The 17,903-nt window shown below is 45.4% G+C and overlaps 1 protein-coding gene across 1 annotated transcript in view; it reads right to left on the reverse strand.

Moving 5' to 3' along the window:
* The window catches only part of pcsk7 (proprotein convertase subtilisin/kexin type 7), a 132,522-nt gene that overhangs the window by 97,346 nt on the left and 17,273 nt on the right, over positions 1-17,903 (reverse strand). The window contains exons 3-7 of the mRNA XM_055660607.1: positions 16,718-16,852; positions 13,068-13,230; positions 9,324-9,414; positions 8,100-8,154; positions 581-719 (exon numbers count right to left, since the gene is read on the reverse strand). Coding sequence (XP_055516582.1) covers positions 581-719; positions 8,100-8,154; positions 9,324-9,414; positions 13,068-13,230; positions 16,718-16,852 — 583 coding nt within the window. The remainder of the gene's footprint in view (positions 1-580; positions 720-8,099; positions 8,155-9,323; positions 9,415-13,067; positions 13,231-16,717; positions 16,853-17,903) is intronic.

The raw sequence follows: 17,903 nt of genomic DNA on the forward strand, positions 1-17,903 counted from the left end.
GAACATCGAGAGTGTGGAGGAATTGTAAACCACAAGGGAATGTCACAGCTCTGACTGTTACAGGGTCATGGGAATGTCAAGCAATGCACAAATTTGGAGCAAAGTTTGCCAAAGTTGGACAAAATAAAGTATTTTATTTCCCCTGTTCATGAAAATAAGTTAATAAATTCTAGGAACAGGACTAAACTAGGCCCTTTAGTCCATCAAGTCTACCCCAGTCTGAAGAAGGGTCTCCACCCGAAACGTCACCCATTCCTTCTCTCCAGAGATGCTGCCTGTTCTGCTGAGTTACTCCAGCGTTTTGCATCTATCTTCGGGGCGATTGAGGCAGACCGACCTGGCAGCCTCAATGAAGAGAGACCCGGTGAGCTGCCCACGTCCACAGGTCTGGTTCGCTGCCAAACAATTGAAAGAACCATTGTGCCTGGAATACATACACAAATATCCTGGGCACTCACTTTGCCTGAACCATCAGAATGTCATTGGCAGAGGCCACCGTGAATACTCCAGTAAATGTTCTCCCGCTCTTTGCATTCACAGTGTGAGTGACCCCCACACGGATCCTTGACTGGCAACTTACCAATGGTGACGGTATAGATGGAGTTGGCGTAACCATCATAGTTGCAGTTGTCCTCGTACTGCCCTCCATTCCCACTGGCCACCACAAAGATACTTCCAAAGCCACGACGGCCAGCCATGACGCCGTGCTGTAACGCGGCCTGCACAGGGCGCACAAAGAGTTAAAAATCAATCATCGGCAATGGAAAGATGCTCGCACCTTAGTGACGTCCTCTGCAAGGGTCATAAACACTCATGGGGATTGCCAATCCATTCCGTCAATGGCTTAGAGTGGAGGAGGGAACTGCAGGAAGAAAGACACAAAGTGCTGCAGTAACTCAGCGGGTCAGGCAGCATCTCTGGGGAAAAGGAATAGGTGACGTTTCAGGTCGGGTTACAGAACTGTCTCGACCTGAAATGTCAGCTAGTCCTTCTCTCCAGAGATGCTGCCTGTGCAGCATGGAATTAGGCTCTTCGGCCCATCGTGTCCAGGGCGACCTCCAATCACCCGTACACACCAGTTCTGTTTACCCCACTTTCTCATCCACTCCCTACACTCTACGGGCAATTTGACAAAGGCCAATGAACCCACAAACTGGCATGTGGGAGGAAACCGGAGCACCAGGAGAAAACCCACGTGGTCACAAACTTCACACAGACAGCTCCAGAGTTCAAAATGGAACTGGGGCCTCAGGTGCTGTGAAGCAGGTCTACCAGCTGAGCCACTGCGCTGCCCTGATGCCAGTGAACATCAGAAATACTCCACCTCCAAGGGTAGTGGATGCCACAGATATAATTCAAGGTGGAGATGGATAAACATTTGAATGGAGGTTTTTGGGGAACTGCCTCAGGAGAGGAGTGGAGGGCAGCATAGACCAGCAATGATTACATTGAATGGTTGGGCAGGGTTGAGGAGTTTGGTGGCCAACTCCTGCTGGTGATTGTTCAAAAGCAAATAGTTCCCTTTATTTCTCTCCAACGCCAGAGGGCGGCACATTGGCGCAGCGGTAGAGTTGCTGCCTTACTGCGCCAGAGGCCCGGGTTTGACCCTGATGACGGGTGCTCTCTCTGTACGGAGTTTGCACGTTCTCCCCGTGACCTGCATGGGTTTTCTCCAGGTGCTCCGGTTTCCTCCCACACTCCAAAGGCGTATAGGTTTCTAGGTTAATTGGCTTTGGTGTAATTGTGTGTGTGTGTGCGTGGATGTGCGCGTGTGGGTGTGTGTGCGTAGCATAGTGCACGTGTACGGGGATTTCTGGTCGGCATGGGCTCGGTGGGCCGAACGACCACACTGCTTCCAGTGGTGAATCTCTGGAATTCTCTGCCACAGAAGGTAGTTGAGGCCAGTTCATTGGCTATATTTAAGAGGGAGTTAGATGTGGCCCTTGTGATTAAAGGGATCAGGGGGTATGGAGAGAAGGCAGGTACAGGATACCGAGTTGGATGATCAGCCATGATCATATTGAATGGCAGTGCAGGGTCGAAGGGCCGAATGGCTTACTCCTGCACCTATTTTCTATGTTTCTACACTGTTTCCACACTGCATCCCTAAAGCCAGCTGTGGCACACACATCTGAGTCCCCAATTTGTGGGTTCAAGACCCACTCCGGAGAAACAAGCACAGATTTTGTCAGTGCAGTAGTTAGTGCTAATTGAAGACAGGGAACAAGGTTAAGACAAGAGCGTACAAAGGTTAGAAAGTGGGTGCTTAAAAAGTATTTGTTTTGCACACAGAACTGAATTTTCTGTTAGAAAGCATTGTTTCAGCAGGCCAAAAATATTTAATGAAAGATAATCCAGTGGTATGACAATACCCCTCTAGATATTGCACTCCAAATATCAGACAAAGCCTTTTATTAAGGGTGGATGTCTGACTCACTCTCTAGCGAGCCCATTTGCTTTAAGCTCCTTGCATGATGGGTTAGAGGATGCTGTTCTGGTCATTAACAACATCAATGCCAACACCACATTCCAATCATTGAACCTCAGCCTTCTTAAAAAGCACACTCGCATAATTTAATCAGAAATGTGAAGCTACTGTTCCAAACCCTTTTATGTGGCCTTTTCGGATTTTTTTTTTTCTTCTGCTAAACTCACACAGCAATCCTGTCCTTTACTGCCACCTTGTCTAAGTCGTGCAACTGTTCGCTGCTTGCCATTCTTTGCAGACAAACAATCCTTACAACTTGCTTTAATTCCAGTGAAGCCAGCTCAGCAAACTCCAAGCTTATTAAAAGCAGAATACATTTTACGTCAATGAATTGGGAACAAACTTCCCAGAAAATGCACGTTAGTTCTGCTGTGTTGCAGTGGCAGAAACGGATGTAAAATTATAAAATGTTGCTCCCAAATGCTCCCAAATCAGCATATTTCAGCCTTCAAGATAGTAATAATCTCTTGCTTGATCCAGGCACATTTTACAGAATGCATCATCTTCATCTCTATTAGTTCGGGGAGCAAAATTAGACCATTTTGCCCATCAAGTCTGCTCCACCATTCAATGATAGCTGATCTATCTTTCCCTCTCAACCCCAGTTTCCTGCTTTTTACCCATAACCCTCGACACCCTAATCAAGAATCAGTCAATCTCCAACCTTAAAAATACCCAATGACTTGCCCCCCACAGCCGTCTGTGGCAATGAATTCTATAGATTCACCACTTTCTGGCTAAAGAAATTCCTCCTCATCTCCTTTTATTCTGAGGCTCTGGCCTCTGGTGCTAGACTCTTCCACTAGTGGAAACATCTTCACCACAATCACTCTATCCGGGCCTTTCACTTTTCGTTAAGTTTCAATGAGGCTCCCCCTCCCATCCCTCTAAATAGCAGCGAGTACAGATCCAGTTTCATCTAACGCTCATCATACATTAACCCAATCATTCCTGGGGTCATTCTGGTAAACATCCTCTGGCCCCTCTCCAATGCCAGCACGTCGCTGCTCAGATATGGGTCCCAAAACGGCTCACAATACTCCAAATATGGTCTGACCAGTGCCTCTTATAGCCTCAGTGTTACAATCCTGTTTTGATAGTCCAGTCCTCTTGAAATAAATGTTAGCTATCTGCTTCTCTGTGCTCTGAACCAGTTCACTATATTCCCCCGCGCCAATGTTCCTAAAGAGCGTTCCTGCCGGGACAATAGCAACAGCCTACATTAATAAAGCACCTTCAAAGGAGCAAAAAAATAAATAAATAATAAAAAAATTAGCCCAAGATTTTTTGCGTGTGTGTTACAAACAAAATACTGCCCCGGAGACACGAGTCTAGCTTAGATTGTCACAGGTACAGTGTCATTTGTCATTTAAGGTGTACAGTGAAAAGCTTTTTTGTAGCATCCTATCCAGTCAGCGAAAAGACTATACATATTACATTCAAGCCGTCCACAGTGTACAGATACAGGGTAAGGGTATCACGTTTAGTGCAAGGTAAAGCCCAGTAAAAGATGGTCCGACGGTCTCCAAAAAGGAATATTGGGGCAGATATCCAAGAGCATCCCAAATGGAGTTGGAGATTGGGGAGAAAGTTCAGGGAACAAGATAGCACTGATAGGAGAAGAAACCTCTTCAGCCGATCTTTGGAATTCCCCGAGCTACACCTCTGTGGCTGCTCAGTCGAGTAGAGTCAAGCACCATAGAATCACGGAGACATACAGCAAGGAAACGGGACCTTCTTCAACAATCATAGATTCACAGCAGGGAAACAGACCCTTCGGCCCACAAGCTGCACCCACCACCAACCCCGACAATCCTTTACATTCTCATTAACTCTCCCCAGTTTCTACCACTTTGCCCGCGCACTAGAGGGGCAATTAACAGAGGCCAGATAACCTATCACAACCTGCGGGTCTTTGGGGTGTGGGAATAAACCAGGGCACCAACATATAATGCACATTTCCCACTTGCAAACTGTCTTTCTTATAACCAGTTCTCAGGAACAGAACTCGGTTATAAGCTGGGGAGAACCTGTACTAATATTTATTCTGTAAGGGAGCCAGGAAAGTGAAGTTATGATCAGATCAGCCATGATTTACATTTTTATTTTAAAAAGAGATACAAGTTGGAGACGGGCACTTTGTCCCAATGCATCCATGCCGGCCATCGATCACCTACCTGTAAGGTAGTTCTACGTTACCCCACTTTCACAACCTAGGGGGGCAATTTACCGTGGCCAATTAACCTACAAACCTGCACGCCTTTGAGGTGTATGAGGAAACCAGAACACCCAGAGAAAACCCACGCGGTCACAGCGAGAATGAACAAGCTCGTTAACAGACCAAAGATCCTATAGCGGAACAAGATTGACCACTCCTGCTAAATGCAACGGGCTGACTTGTAGTACACAACGGAACAGAACGTGGGCCTTTTTTTCCATCCATTTTAGTAACACAACCCAACCTGACCCGACCCGCAGTGTAATCAACATTACGGGGGAAACAGTTTGTGTTAATAAATTAAAATTCTGAAAATGAGAATATTTTTTACCAAATAACTTTGATTTTTACGAGGATGTTTCCGTAACCGGCTTCCGTCTCCGCACTAGTATCTTTGCTCCGCTACGGGATCTTTGGTGCGGAGACGGAAGCCGGTTACGGAAATGGGGCCGAAAATTACCCATGAATCCGCCCATGACCGTAGTACGTCTTTTTCATCGAGTGGACCATCTTGCTCGCTAGAGGGTCTTTGATACAGACAGCGCCCATAGTCAGGATCAAAGCCGGGTCCCTGGCTCTGTAAGGCAGCAACTCTACTGCTATGTCGCCCTCTTGTGTGCCTACCCAATGATCACCTCCTCCAGCCAGTAGCAGCCAGTGTGCATCTTGATCGACTTTTCACTATTTACGCTAAAGAAAGATCCAATGAAGAATTAGCGCGTGGAGTCTCAATGCTTCAGAAAATAATTCCACATTTAACAAACCTTTGCTCATTATCATCTGAAGTCAAATGACTGACAGTTCCCTTTAAAAATGACCTCAGAAATAGTGGTTTCCTTTGTACCAGCGCAAGGCTTCACATGCTGTGCTCAGAACCTTCCAGCTAACAGCTGTTTCCACAATTGCCTTAATTATTCCTTTGCAAAAAAAAAGGGAGAAGAAATTCCACGATAAAAGCTCAAAGCAGTCACGCCAAGTGGTGCTTAGTTACAGCCAACGGTTCTAATCAGTTACTTTGAAAGAACACTACATTGTTAGCAGGTCCATCCAAGCACACCATGTTACATCCACCAGTCAGAGGCAAGCCCGTGATTAATATATTGCCTCTTAACAACCAGACATCCCCTCGGGCTTATGGTGGTACTAAGAAAAACTCCAAGGCGTTACTGTCCAATTTTTGGCAGTGCCGTCACTGATAAGATTACAAAGTGAGTCAAATGCACTGTATCGCGTGAGTTACACAAGCCGCAAAAAAAGCTTTCAGCTTTGTTCCAAACTCTGGACATAGTGAGCCAAATGTTCGCCATTATAGCTGCCTTTGGAGTCAGAAGGTAGTAAGTTCAAGTCCCATTCTTAAACCCCTGTCCCACGGTGCGAGTTCATTCCAAGAGCTCTCCCGAGTTTAAAAAAAATCGAACTCGTGGTACGCACGGAGAATGAACGTAGCGGGTACGTCGGAGCTCGGGGACGTCACTTAGCGCTAACGGCAGGTACTCGGGAAGACTCGCTAACGGCAGGTAAGCACGGGAAGACTCGCAAGATTTTTCAACATTTTTCAACAAACTCGGGAGAGCTCTTGGAATGAACTCGTACCGTGGGACAGGGGTTTAAAGATCCTGATTGCAGAAATCTAGGCTGGCCGCTGAGAGGACTCTCCCGACGCCGGGGCAACACCACCCGGTGAGAACGGCCAGGAACATCGGGCCTCCGTAGAGGCAGTAGCGGTGGCCTCAATAGGCCTGACTTTGGGTGAACTGGGAATGAGGACTGGACATTGTGCCTTCCTCCACAGTGGTAACCATTGTGGGGGGGATGATTTTTTTGTGTGTAGGTGAACGTGTTGGTCTGTGTCCAAGATGGCTGTCGGAAGGGAGAGTGGACGCTGGCGCACTTTAGCTGCCGCTGCTCTCTCTTCACATTGTGTTTTTGATTTTTTGTCTTTGGATTGAATTCTGTTTTTAATTTGTGTTTTGGTGATGTCTTTATTGGTTATTTTATTCCGATTATATGTTTTATTATTCTTGTTAATCTCTGCAAGGTGTCCTTGAGATTTTTGAAAGGTGCCCAAAAATAAAATGTATTATTATTATTATTATAGTGAGTATTACTTTAGTTTAGAGACACAGCGCAGAAGCAGGTCCTTCGGCCCACCGAGACTGCACCAACCACTGATCCACATACACAAGCAGTATCCTACACACGAGGGACAATTTGGGCAAGACATTTAAGTGATGAATCATTTACAGCCGGATCACAAAAGTTGCAACAGAACTGCAGTCCTTCTTGTTGATGAGAGAACAAAGTTACATTTTAATTAGCTGTACAACAGCAGGTTGTGTCCTGGCAACTCCATCACTTTAATGCATTATTAAAGCTACTCAAAGAAGTTTAATAAATGAGTCAGTTTGATTGTAGCCGTGTGTGCCCCTGCCATTTATAACCCCAGGGTGCTCGGTGCCATGAAGTTCATGCAAGGGTCTCTCATTATCAGGAACTACAGTCTATTACTCTAGTTTGTTTCAATACAGCTTGGCCTTGCCTGTCCCACCTACGCGATTTTTTTCAGCGACTTGCCGGCACCCGTCAAATTTGACAAAAATTTACAACATGTTGAAAATCCAGCGGCAACCAGAAAAAGGCACGAGTCTTTGGGCGACTACTCACGACCATACAGGCTTCACCCCGCGACATTATGAACTCTTTGCCCAGCTTGACTGTCAGCTCACCATATGAGCTCAATTGTTATTAAAAAAATATTGAGAAGCCAAACTTCATGTTGGGTCATGTTGGTTCTTGTGAGTTTACAATCCTCTGTCTATTGCATGGCTTCCACCCATTCCCAGTGGGAGGTTGTGTAGGGAGGAACTGCAGATGCTGGTTTAAACCGAAGATAGACACAAAATGCTGGAGTAACACAGCAGGGCAGGCAGCATCTCTGGAGAGAAGGAATGGGTGGTGTTTCGGGTCGTGACCCTTCTTCAAACCAGTGGGAGGTCGGCGTTTCGCAATTGACCAGGAATTAATTTACTGATCCAGAATGAGATGAGTGCATCGCAAGGAGTTTTACAAAGATTCTTGCACCGTCAGGCAAATCTTAGTCTTGTTCTGCAACTTCAGAAAGGGACATTGCGATAACATCACTTTAAACAGCAGGAGTGGAGGTGATTGAAGCATTCCCCGGCCAATCAAGCATGATGACCCGACCATGTACGACATTTAAATGCAATTATTCCTCTCCTCGGTATAAAAATGTAAATTGTCCCCAGTGTGGAGGATAGAGATAATGTGCGGGGATCGCAGGTCGACGTGGACTCGGTGGGCCGAAGGGCCTGTCCCCCGCGCTGTATCTCTAAACTAAACATTAAACCCATTCACACGTCCTCTGCCTCTTACCTTCCCCAGTGGGTGGGGACCATCCACCGTCTTCCCATCATCGTCCGGACCCCAGCTGTAGACAACAAGGAACAGGACACATGTGACAGGCAAGTTGTTGGAGGGACAAGAGACACAAGCAGACTCTTTCTTCTCCGCAATGATAAATAGTGTTGCGTTTTAAACAGCGCCAAATCTCTGATTACATATATATATATATATATATATATATCACTTGAATGCATTATTAAAGCTACTCAAATGTATACACACATATACATATATACACACACACACATATATATATACACATATATACATATATATATATACACATATATACATATATATATATAAAGAGAGACAGACAGATAGAGAGAGACAAATAGATAGAGACATATATACACACACACACACACATATATATATCTATATCTATATATAAATATACACACAATACGGGCAGGGTTCTGGAAGTGCAGCACCACACTGACTCCAATCTCCGAGTCCACTTTAGGACCACCATTTGCGGTCTGTACATGAGCCACCACAACCTCACCACCAGATGTTTAAGAAAGAACTGCAGACGCCGGTAAAATCGAAGGTAGACACAAAATGCTGCAGAAACTCAGCGGGTGAGGCAGCATCTCTGGAGAGAAGGAATTGGCAACGTCACCTATTCCTTCTCTCCATAGATGTTGCCTCACCCGCTGAGTTTCTCCAGCACTTTGTGTCTACCTTCACCACCAGACCCCAGACCAAAGGCTCCATCGGAAAGCAGGGTCCGAAGAAGGGTCTCGACATGAAACGTCTCTCCAGAGACACTGCCTGTCCCGCTGAGTTACTCCAGCTTTTTGGTGTTTATCTTTGGCTCCATCAGGGACCAACCAACACTCAGCTCAGACACATAGCACAACCAAACCACTTCCAAAAACAAAAACTCACAGACCTGAAGTAGTAAAACCCTCCCCAAGTCAAGATTATTACAGCCAACCCACCTCACAATGATACAGCATCTCCCATAGCCCCAGGCCCCACAGCAGAAGCATCCACGTCGCGGGCTGGAAACTGGAAGTATCCCGAGCTAATTCTGCTACCACCATCATCTGCTGCAACAAGTGATGGCTCCCACTGATTGTCCCTGGAAGCTCGCGTCCTTTTCAGAACGGACGATGACAGCGAGGCCAACATTTGTAACATGGAAGATGGACATGAAAGAAGAGGACCCCAGTCAGGGATACAAACCTGCAGCTGTAAATGTCGTTGATCTGAAAGTGTTTGTTGAAAGCAATGGCCTCGATGCTGTCGGTCAGTGGTCCATCCAGTACACGGATACCTGGAAGGAAAGAACAATCCCATCATGAGTTTACATGTGATAGGAGCAGAATCAGGCCATTCGGCCCATGACGTCTACTCCACCATTCAGCCATGGCTGATCCAACTTTCCCCCTCAACCCCATTCCAACGCCTTTGTCCCGTAACCCCTGACACCCGGGCTAATCAAGAAACTGACTATCTCCGCCTTGAAAATATCCATTGATGGCCTCTACTGCCTTCCGTGGCAATGAATCGCACACATTTACCACCCTCTGATTAAAGGAGTTCCTCCTCGTCTCCCTTCTAAAGGTACGTTCTTTTATTCTGAGGCTGTGACGCTAGCAGTCGTGAATATAAATCGCCAAGTGGGACAGCCCCTTAAATCTTCCAACTGTGAAGATCTCAAGGACATTTCAACAGTCAGCTTTCAGCGGTAGACTTTGTGGTCAACAGCTCCACCTGCTGGCCCAGCAGTGTGATGCTGCACTGACGGTGTCAGGAGTTTCATTGATATTTGACCAGGCTAAAGTAAACATAGAAACATAGAAATTAGGTGCAGGAGTAGGCCATTCGGCCCTTCGAGCCTGCACCGCCATTTAATATGATCATGGCTGATCATCCAACTCAGTATCCCGTACCTGCCTTCTCTCCATACCCTCAGATCCCCTTGGCCATAAGGGCCACATCTAACTCCCTCTTAAATATAGCCAATGAACTGGCCTCAACTACCCTCTGTGGCAGAGAGTTCCAGAGATTCACCACTCTCTGTGTGAAAAATGTTCTCCTCATCTCGGTTTTAAAGGATTTCCCCCTTATCCTTAAGCTGTGACCCCTTGTCCTGGACTTCCCCAACATCGGGAACAATCTTCCTGCATCTAGCCTGTCCAACCCCTTAAGAAATTTGTAAGTTTCTACAAGATCCCATCTCAATCTCCTAAATTCTAGAGAGTATAAACCAAGTCTATCCAGTCTTTCTTCGTATGAAAGTCCTGACACCCCAGGAATCAGTCTGGTGAACCTTCTCTGCACTCCCTCTATGGCAATAATGTCCTTCCTCAGATTTGGAGACCAAAACTGCACGCAATACTCCAGGTGTGGTCTCACCAAGACCCTATACAACTGCAGTAGAACCTCCCTGCTCCTATACTCAAATCCTCTTGCTATGAAAGCCAACATGCCATTCGCTTTCTTTACTGCCTGCTGCACCTGCATGCCTACCTTCAATGACTGGTGTACCATGACACCCAGGTCTCGCTGCATCTCCCCCTTTCCCAATCGGCCACCGTTTAGATAATAATCTGCTTTCCCGTTTTTGCCACAAAAATGGATAACCTCACATTTATTATCCACATTAAACTGCATCTGCCAAACATGTGCCCACTCACCCAGCCTATCCAAGTCACCTTGCAGTCTCCTAGCATCCTCCTCACAGCTAACATTGCTCCCCAGCTTAGTGTCATCCGCAAACTTGGAGATATTGCCTTCAATTCCCTCATCCAGATCATTAATATATATTGTAAATAGCTGGGGTCCCAGTACTGAGCCTTGCGGTATCCCACTAGTCACTGCCTGCCATTGTGAAAAGGACCCGTTTACTCCTACTCTTTGCTGACATGGTCACAGCCAACAGTCTGCCGTCAAACTCATGACGGGATTGTTCTTTCCTTCCAGGTATCCGTTGGGTCATCCACTGTTTCTCCTTTGGGAATAGGAAGGAACGATGCAACACAGCATAGATCAGTACGAGTAGGTGTTTGTTCTAATTGGACCAGCAGAACATCATTTAATTGCTGAGTTGTCGCCTTCCAGCAGCTCATTCAAACCAAAACTCAAACAAAAGCTTTTCACTGCACCTCGATACACGTGACAATAAACTAAACAGGACTCTGCTGGTGGAAATGTAAACGGCAGATGACAGTTTATATCATAGTGTTAAATCTGGTTTTTTCCATCTGAGGCAGCTGGCAAAAATAAAGCCGATTTTGTCAAGGAAGCACTTTGAGACGGTAATCCATGCCTTTGTTACCACCCGGCTGGATTACTGCAATGCACTGTATCTGGGGGTTAGTCGGTCCTCCATCGCCCGTCTCCAGATGGTACAGAATGCAGCTGTTCGTCTCTTGACAGGCACACGAAAGCATGATCATGTTTCTCACCTTTTGGCCTCTCTCCACTGGCTGCCTATTCAGTATAGGATTCGTTTTAAAATTATTTTATTTACTTTTAAATCCCTAAGTGGTCTTGCCCCGTCCTACCTATCTGAGCTTCTTCACCCTTATTCGCCCTCCCGCTCTCTCAGGTCAGATGATCAGCTGCTCCTGATTGAGCCAAAGACTAAGCGGAAGCTCAGAGGGGACCGTGCCTTTGCTGTGTCGGCTCCGAGATTGTGGAATGAATTGCCTCTGCACGTTAAACAGGCCCCTTCTCTAGCTGTTTTTAAATCACTCCTGAAGACATATCTATTCTCCATGGCCTTTGTAGACCAGTGAGGTGTCGAATTGTTTTTTAACTTTATTTGCTTGGTTTTGCTGCGTTGTTTGTACTTGTGTTTTATGTTTTTTAATTTATTGTTTGGATTTTTGTATGTAATTTATGCGCCTCGTGTTAGTTGTATGTTCTGTTGTTCTGCCTGTTTTATGATGTCTTGCTTGTTTTCTTTTTTCTGTACAGCACTTTGGTCAGCTTTGGTTGTTTTTAAGGTGCTTAACAAATAAAGTTATTATTATTATTATTATAGACAGACACAGGTTTATACCAAAGATAGATAGAAAAAATATATATAGAATGACCAAAAGGACACAAGGTGCTGGAGCAACTCAGCGGGTCAGGCGGCATCTCTGGGAAAAACATGGACAGGTAACGTTTCGGGTTGGGACCCTTCTTCAGACTGATTGTGGGAGGTGGGGCGGGAATTTCAAACTGGAAGTAAGAAAACAACAGGACCTGCAACAATGACCTCAGGCAAGGTGGCAGATTTTGTGATTGTGTGACAAGAGGGATACATTATACCTCAGAGGGCGGTGGAGGCAGGTTCTCTGGATGCTTTCAAGAGAGAGCTAGATAGGGCTCTTAACAAAATAGCGGAGTCAGGGGATATGGGGAGAAGGCAGGAACGGGGGTACTAATTGGGGATGATCAGCCATGATCACATTGAATGGCGGTGCTGGCTCGAAGGGCCAAATGGCCTACTCCTGCACCTATTGTCTATTGTTGCGAACTATGGAGCTGTTTAATGGACTTTTAGTGAACGGAGATGTGGGAGAAGAGGGAGGGAGGTGTTACCTAAAATTGGAGAATTCAATTTTCATACCGATGGGTTGTAAGCTCCCCAAGTGAAATACGGGGAACATTCCTCCAATTTGCGTGTGGCCTCACTCTAGCATTGGAGGAGGTCCAGGACAGAGGGGCCAGTAGGGGAATGGGAAGGGGAGTTAAAGTGGTTGGCAAACGGGAAGTCCAGTGGGCCTTGGTGGGCCGTGCGCGAGTGTTCAGCCAAACTGTTGCCGAGTCTACGCTCTGTACGCCAGTGCCCTCTGCTTACGGAATAGTTGCCAGTGATTCAATTGGAGCAGACATTTGATAGAAAGCAGGGAGGAAGGTGCGAAGGGAGGAGGAGATGAAGGAAGGAAGGGGCGAGATGAAAGAGGAGGATGAACCGCAAGTTACAATTACCTGCAATACGACTTCCAAAGGCCACACCGACTGTGCAGAAGTTGTTTGGGGCAGCAGCAATCTCACCAGCACATCGAGTCCCGTGGTGATTATCACTGTGGTCGTCTGGGTGGGGCATGGGGTCCTCATCGTTCGAATTCAGGTCGTAGCTTCCTTCGGGAGACTGGCAAAAGTTTGGTTGAAAAACATCAGTTAGTTATTTTGTCCAGAACATCCCACGCTAGACTACAGATCAGGTGGATAGGGAGGGAGTTTTGGCAGCTGTGGAGAAATGGCCAGAGCCACCTTCCCAATCTCCAAGAGGATCTCCATGGGGAAAGTGCAACGGAGAGCTACCTCATTGACTACCTGGCCCAACGAGCAGATGTTGGGAAGATTGTTCCCGATGTTGGGGAAGTCCAGAACAAGGGGTCACAGTTTAAGGATAAGGGGGAAGTCTTGTAGGACCGAGATGAGGAAAACTTTTTTTCACACAGAAAGTGGTGAATCTGTTGAATTCTCTGCCACAGAAGGTAGTTGAGGCCAGTTCATTGGCTATATTTAAGAGGGAGTTAGATGTGACCCTTGTGGCTAAAGGGATCAGGGGGTATGGAGAGAAGGCTGTTCTTTTTACAATCCATGTTCTCGGGGTATCTAAATCTAAATTTTATTAGTTATTTATGTTATGACATCGGATGGAAGCTGCATACCAAATCTCGTTGCGCTTATGTGCAATGACAATAAAAGATATTATTATTATTATTATTATTATTCGGATACTGAGTTGGATGATCAGCCATGCTCATATTGAATGGCAGTGCAGGCTCGAAGGGCCGAATAGCCTACTCCTGCACCTATGTTTCTAAATATCATCGCAAGCGTGCCGTGATGTCACAGAATATAGGAATCGGGAACCAGAGGACAAAGGTTTAAGGTAAGGGGCAAAAAAGTTCATAAAGTCCGGTACCTTAACATTTTTGGATATTGTGCATGTAAAGACATTAGAAATACCTTTCCGAGTTAGGAATAAAAGCCTTCCTGTTAGTATTCAAAACAAATTTTAAGTAAGAGAAGGACATTATAATTTAAGAGGGTTGTGTATTTTTGAAACATGTAAAGTGAGAACCAATGTAAAATACAGATGTGTCTCAGTTTTGGGAGTCAAATTATGGAACGGGCTTAGTGATGAGTTGAAATTTTGTAGCTCTCTGTTGAGTTTCAAAAAAGCCTTAAAATGTAAAATAATTAAAATGTAAAATGATTAAAATGTAAAATAAGTAAGGATTACAATTTAGAGGTTTTTTAATTGTTTTTAAAAATATTTTTATTAGAAGTAGACATATTATAAAGTATAGTTACATATTATAGTATTACATGTTATAGATTCATATACATCAATCATACATTGTTAAAATTTTCAATTATCAATTACTTCTGCTTCTAGTATTTTTATTTTTTATAGAAAGAGAGAGAAAGAGAGAGGGTAGAAAGTTACAAATTAAAAAAAACAGAGAAACGGAAGAAGTGGAATGGGTTGCTTATAATACGTCAATGGAGATAGGTTCATGGATTATAAAATATAGCTTTTCATCTAATCCCGAGTTCAAGTTTCAGTTGGGTCCTCGTGCTGTGCCAATCTATCCCTTCAGATAGTTAATGAATGGAGCCCAGATTTTATCGAAAAGATCTTGTTTGTCCTGTTTTGTTTTTTTTCGTTTTTTTTCTTTCCTTTGTGATGCTGATATTCTAGGTTATCTTATGGATTGTATAGGATAGACAAAAGTAAGCTTTGTGGCTTCAGCCTATTCCTTTTTCGGTCATTGATTATGTGAATGTTGTGTGAAATGCATACAGTGTTGGTTCATATTCACACAGATTGTAAAGTTTTCTTCTTTTTAATGTATGACCAAAATAAACCATTCATTCATTCATTCAAAAATGAATCCTTACAAAGAGCAAAGGTGACCATTCAGCCCATGGAATCTATGCTAGCTCAAACCAATCCCGTTCCTCCAAGATTTTTCCTGTAACACGTTCTCCCCACATTCCTTTCAAAAACCTCACCCACCCCTCAATTAGCCCCTCCCCTCCTGCCAATCTTACCATTCACCAAAACACTGGGGGTAATTTACAGATGCAGGTTTATAACAACCGCAAACACTTGGACAGGTATATGGATAGGAAAGGTTTCGATGGATATGGGCCAAATAGGACTACCTTAGATAGATATCTTGGTCAGCATGGACAAGTTGGGCTGAAGGGCCTGTTTCTGTGCTGTATGATTCTATGACTCAAACTCACCTAAAAAAACTGTGTCTTCGGAATGTGGGAGGAAACCAGAGCACCCGTAGGAAATCCATGCAGTCACCCGGAGAAGGGGCAAACTCCACAGAGAAAGCACCAGTGGTGGGGATTGAACTCTGATCACTGGTGCCGTGAGGTAGGACCTCTACCTGCCACGCCATAGACTCATCTAACTTTATCTAATCACCCACACAGTGACCAGGGTATAGCTGGTGAGAACAGGTGACATCACTGGCTGATCAAGGTCGACGGCCAGTTAAGTGACCGGGTGAGAAATCTCAGGTCCGATCCTTACTACGGATGCTGTCTGTGTGGAGTTTGCACATTTTCCCCGTGACCGCGTGGGTGTTCTCTCAAATTCCAAAGACGTGCAGGTTTGTAGGTTAATTGGCCTCAGTAAATTGTCACGAGTGTACAGGATAGAACTAGTGTACGTGTGATCATTGGTCGGCAAGGACTGGGTGGGCTGAAGGGCCTGTTTGCACGCGATATCTCTAAAACCAAGGGTTCCCAACCTGGGGTAAATTTATCCCCATGGGGTACATTTCACCTACCCAGGGGGGTACATTTGTTGATTTGTACATCTTTTTTCTCATTGACTGACTATGTTCCGGTTCTGGTATCTGTTCATCATTAGTTGTTCATAAATAAATGAAATAACATTGTTACGTGCTATTAATGTTGCCGGGGTGAACAGGACGAAAAAGGTTGGGAACCACTGCTCTAAACTAAAGTAACAGGCCTTTTTAATGCACATAATCATCACATTTTACATAACTATCCTCCCTTAACTGTAACTTTATGGATAAATGACTCTGCTTTTACCAAGAGGGGTTGCTGCAGTATTTCCTCTATGTTCCTCCACTCTTTTCTGGATAAAATGTCCACTCAATGAAGCATTTGCTGCAAGCCTTACATCCTGCCGCCACCTCCACCATTCAACAGATGACAGCAATGTCAACATGGACACATTGTGGTATCCTCCCATTCCTTTCCCATTCTTCTGCTTATCAAGCCTTCCCACCATCATCAAAGGCCACTACCACCACGACCGTCATTTCACTCGATCATTGGGGAAGGTTATAGGGGTGCGAAAACCTTGACCACCAAGCTCAAGACTAGCTTCTTCCCAACGACCATCAGGTTACGCAACAGGAACAACAACTATGAACAATGGACTGTCTTTGTTTGCTAAGGACTTTGGATATTATTTCTGAACGGGTATTGGCTTTATTGATTTATTGTATTTTTTTTAAATATGCACATTGTTTACAGGCCTGTAATGCTGCTGGAAGTAAGAATTTCATGGTTCTGTTGCCGGTACATATGAAAACAAAAGTCTCTTGACTCTTGGTCCAACAACTTACATAATTGACCTGTATGTCCGGAATGGTGTACTGAACGCCATCATCGACCACCACCACCGTCACACCTTCGCCAGTGACATTGCGCTCCCACACGCCCGTGACGTTGATGTCCATCCCTCGCTTCCTCCGATTGTGCTGCAAGATATTTAGGTGTCAGGGATTATGGGGAGAAGGCAGGAGAGTGGCGTTAGGAGGCAGAGATAGATCAGCCATGATTGAATGGCGGAGTAGACTTGATGGGCCGAACGGCCTAATTTGACACCGTTCCCTTATGACGTCAGAGATACAGCACGGAAACAGACCTTGTGCAGCCCCCCCTTTCCACCCAAGTCCGCGCCGACCAGCGATCTCCGTCCACTGACACTTTCCTACACACACTAGGGACAATTTACAATGTTACCAAAGCCAATTGAACTACAAAAACATTGTATTTTTAGGTGAGGGGGGCAATGTTTCAAGGATATGTGCAGGCCTAGTTTCTATTTACACAGAGGGTATGGTGCTGCCAGGCGCTGTTAGATCCCTACAACAATCCCCAAGATGGGACCATTTACAAGGCAAGTCCTACCCGTCTGTCTTACCTAAATGTAACACCTCACATTGATCCCAATTAAATTGCATTTAGTTTTTAGTTTAGAGAAACAGCACGGAAACAGGCCCTTCGGCCCACCGGGTCCGCGCCAACCAGCAATCCCCGCACATTAACACCCACTAGGGACAATTTTACATTTACCAAGCCAATTAAACCTACAAAGCTGTACGTCTTTGGAATGTGGTAGGAAAGCGAAGATCTCGGACAAAACCCACGCAGGTCACGGGGAGAACGTACAAATTCCGTACAGACAGCGCCCGTAAGCGGGATCGAACCCGGGTCTCCGACGCCGCATTCGCTGTAATAGCCCTGTCCCACGGTACGTGTTCATTCCAAGAGTTCTCCCGAGTTTCCCCCGATTCAAACTTGGAGATTTACAGTAATGGCCGCTCGTCGGTACTCGGGGCTCTCGTGGACACTTTTCAACATGTTGAAAAATCTTCACGGGTCTTCCAGTGTTGACCTGCCTTTAGCGAGTCTTCCCGAGTACCTGCCGTTAGCGTCACGAGCCGCTAAAAGACGTCCCCGAGCTCCGACGTACCCGCTACGTTCATTCTCCGTGCTTACCGCGAGTTTGATTTTTTTTTAATAAAC

This window comes from Leucoraja erinacea, chromosome 32, assembly GCF_028641065.1.
Source record: "Leucoraja erinacea ecotype New England chromosome 32, Leri_hhj_1, whole genome shotgun sequence".
NCBI lineage: Eukaryota > Metazoa > Chordata > Chondrichthyes > Rajiformes > Rajidae > Leucoraja > Leucoraja erinaceus.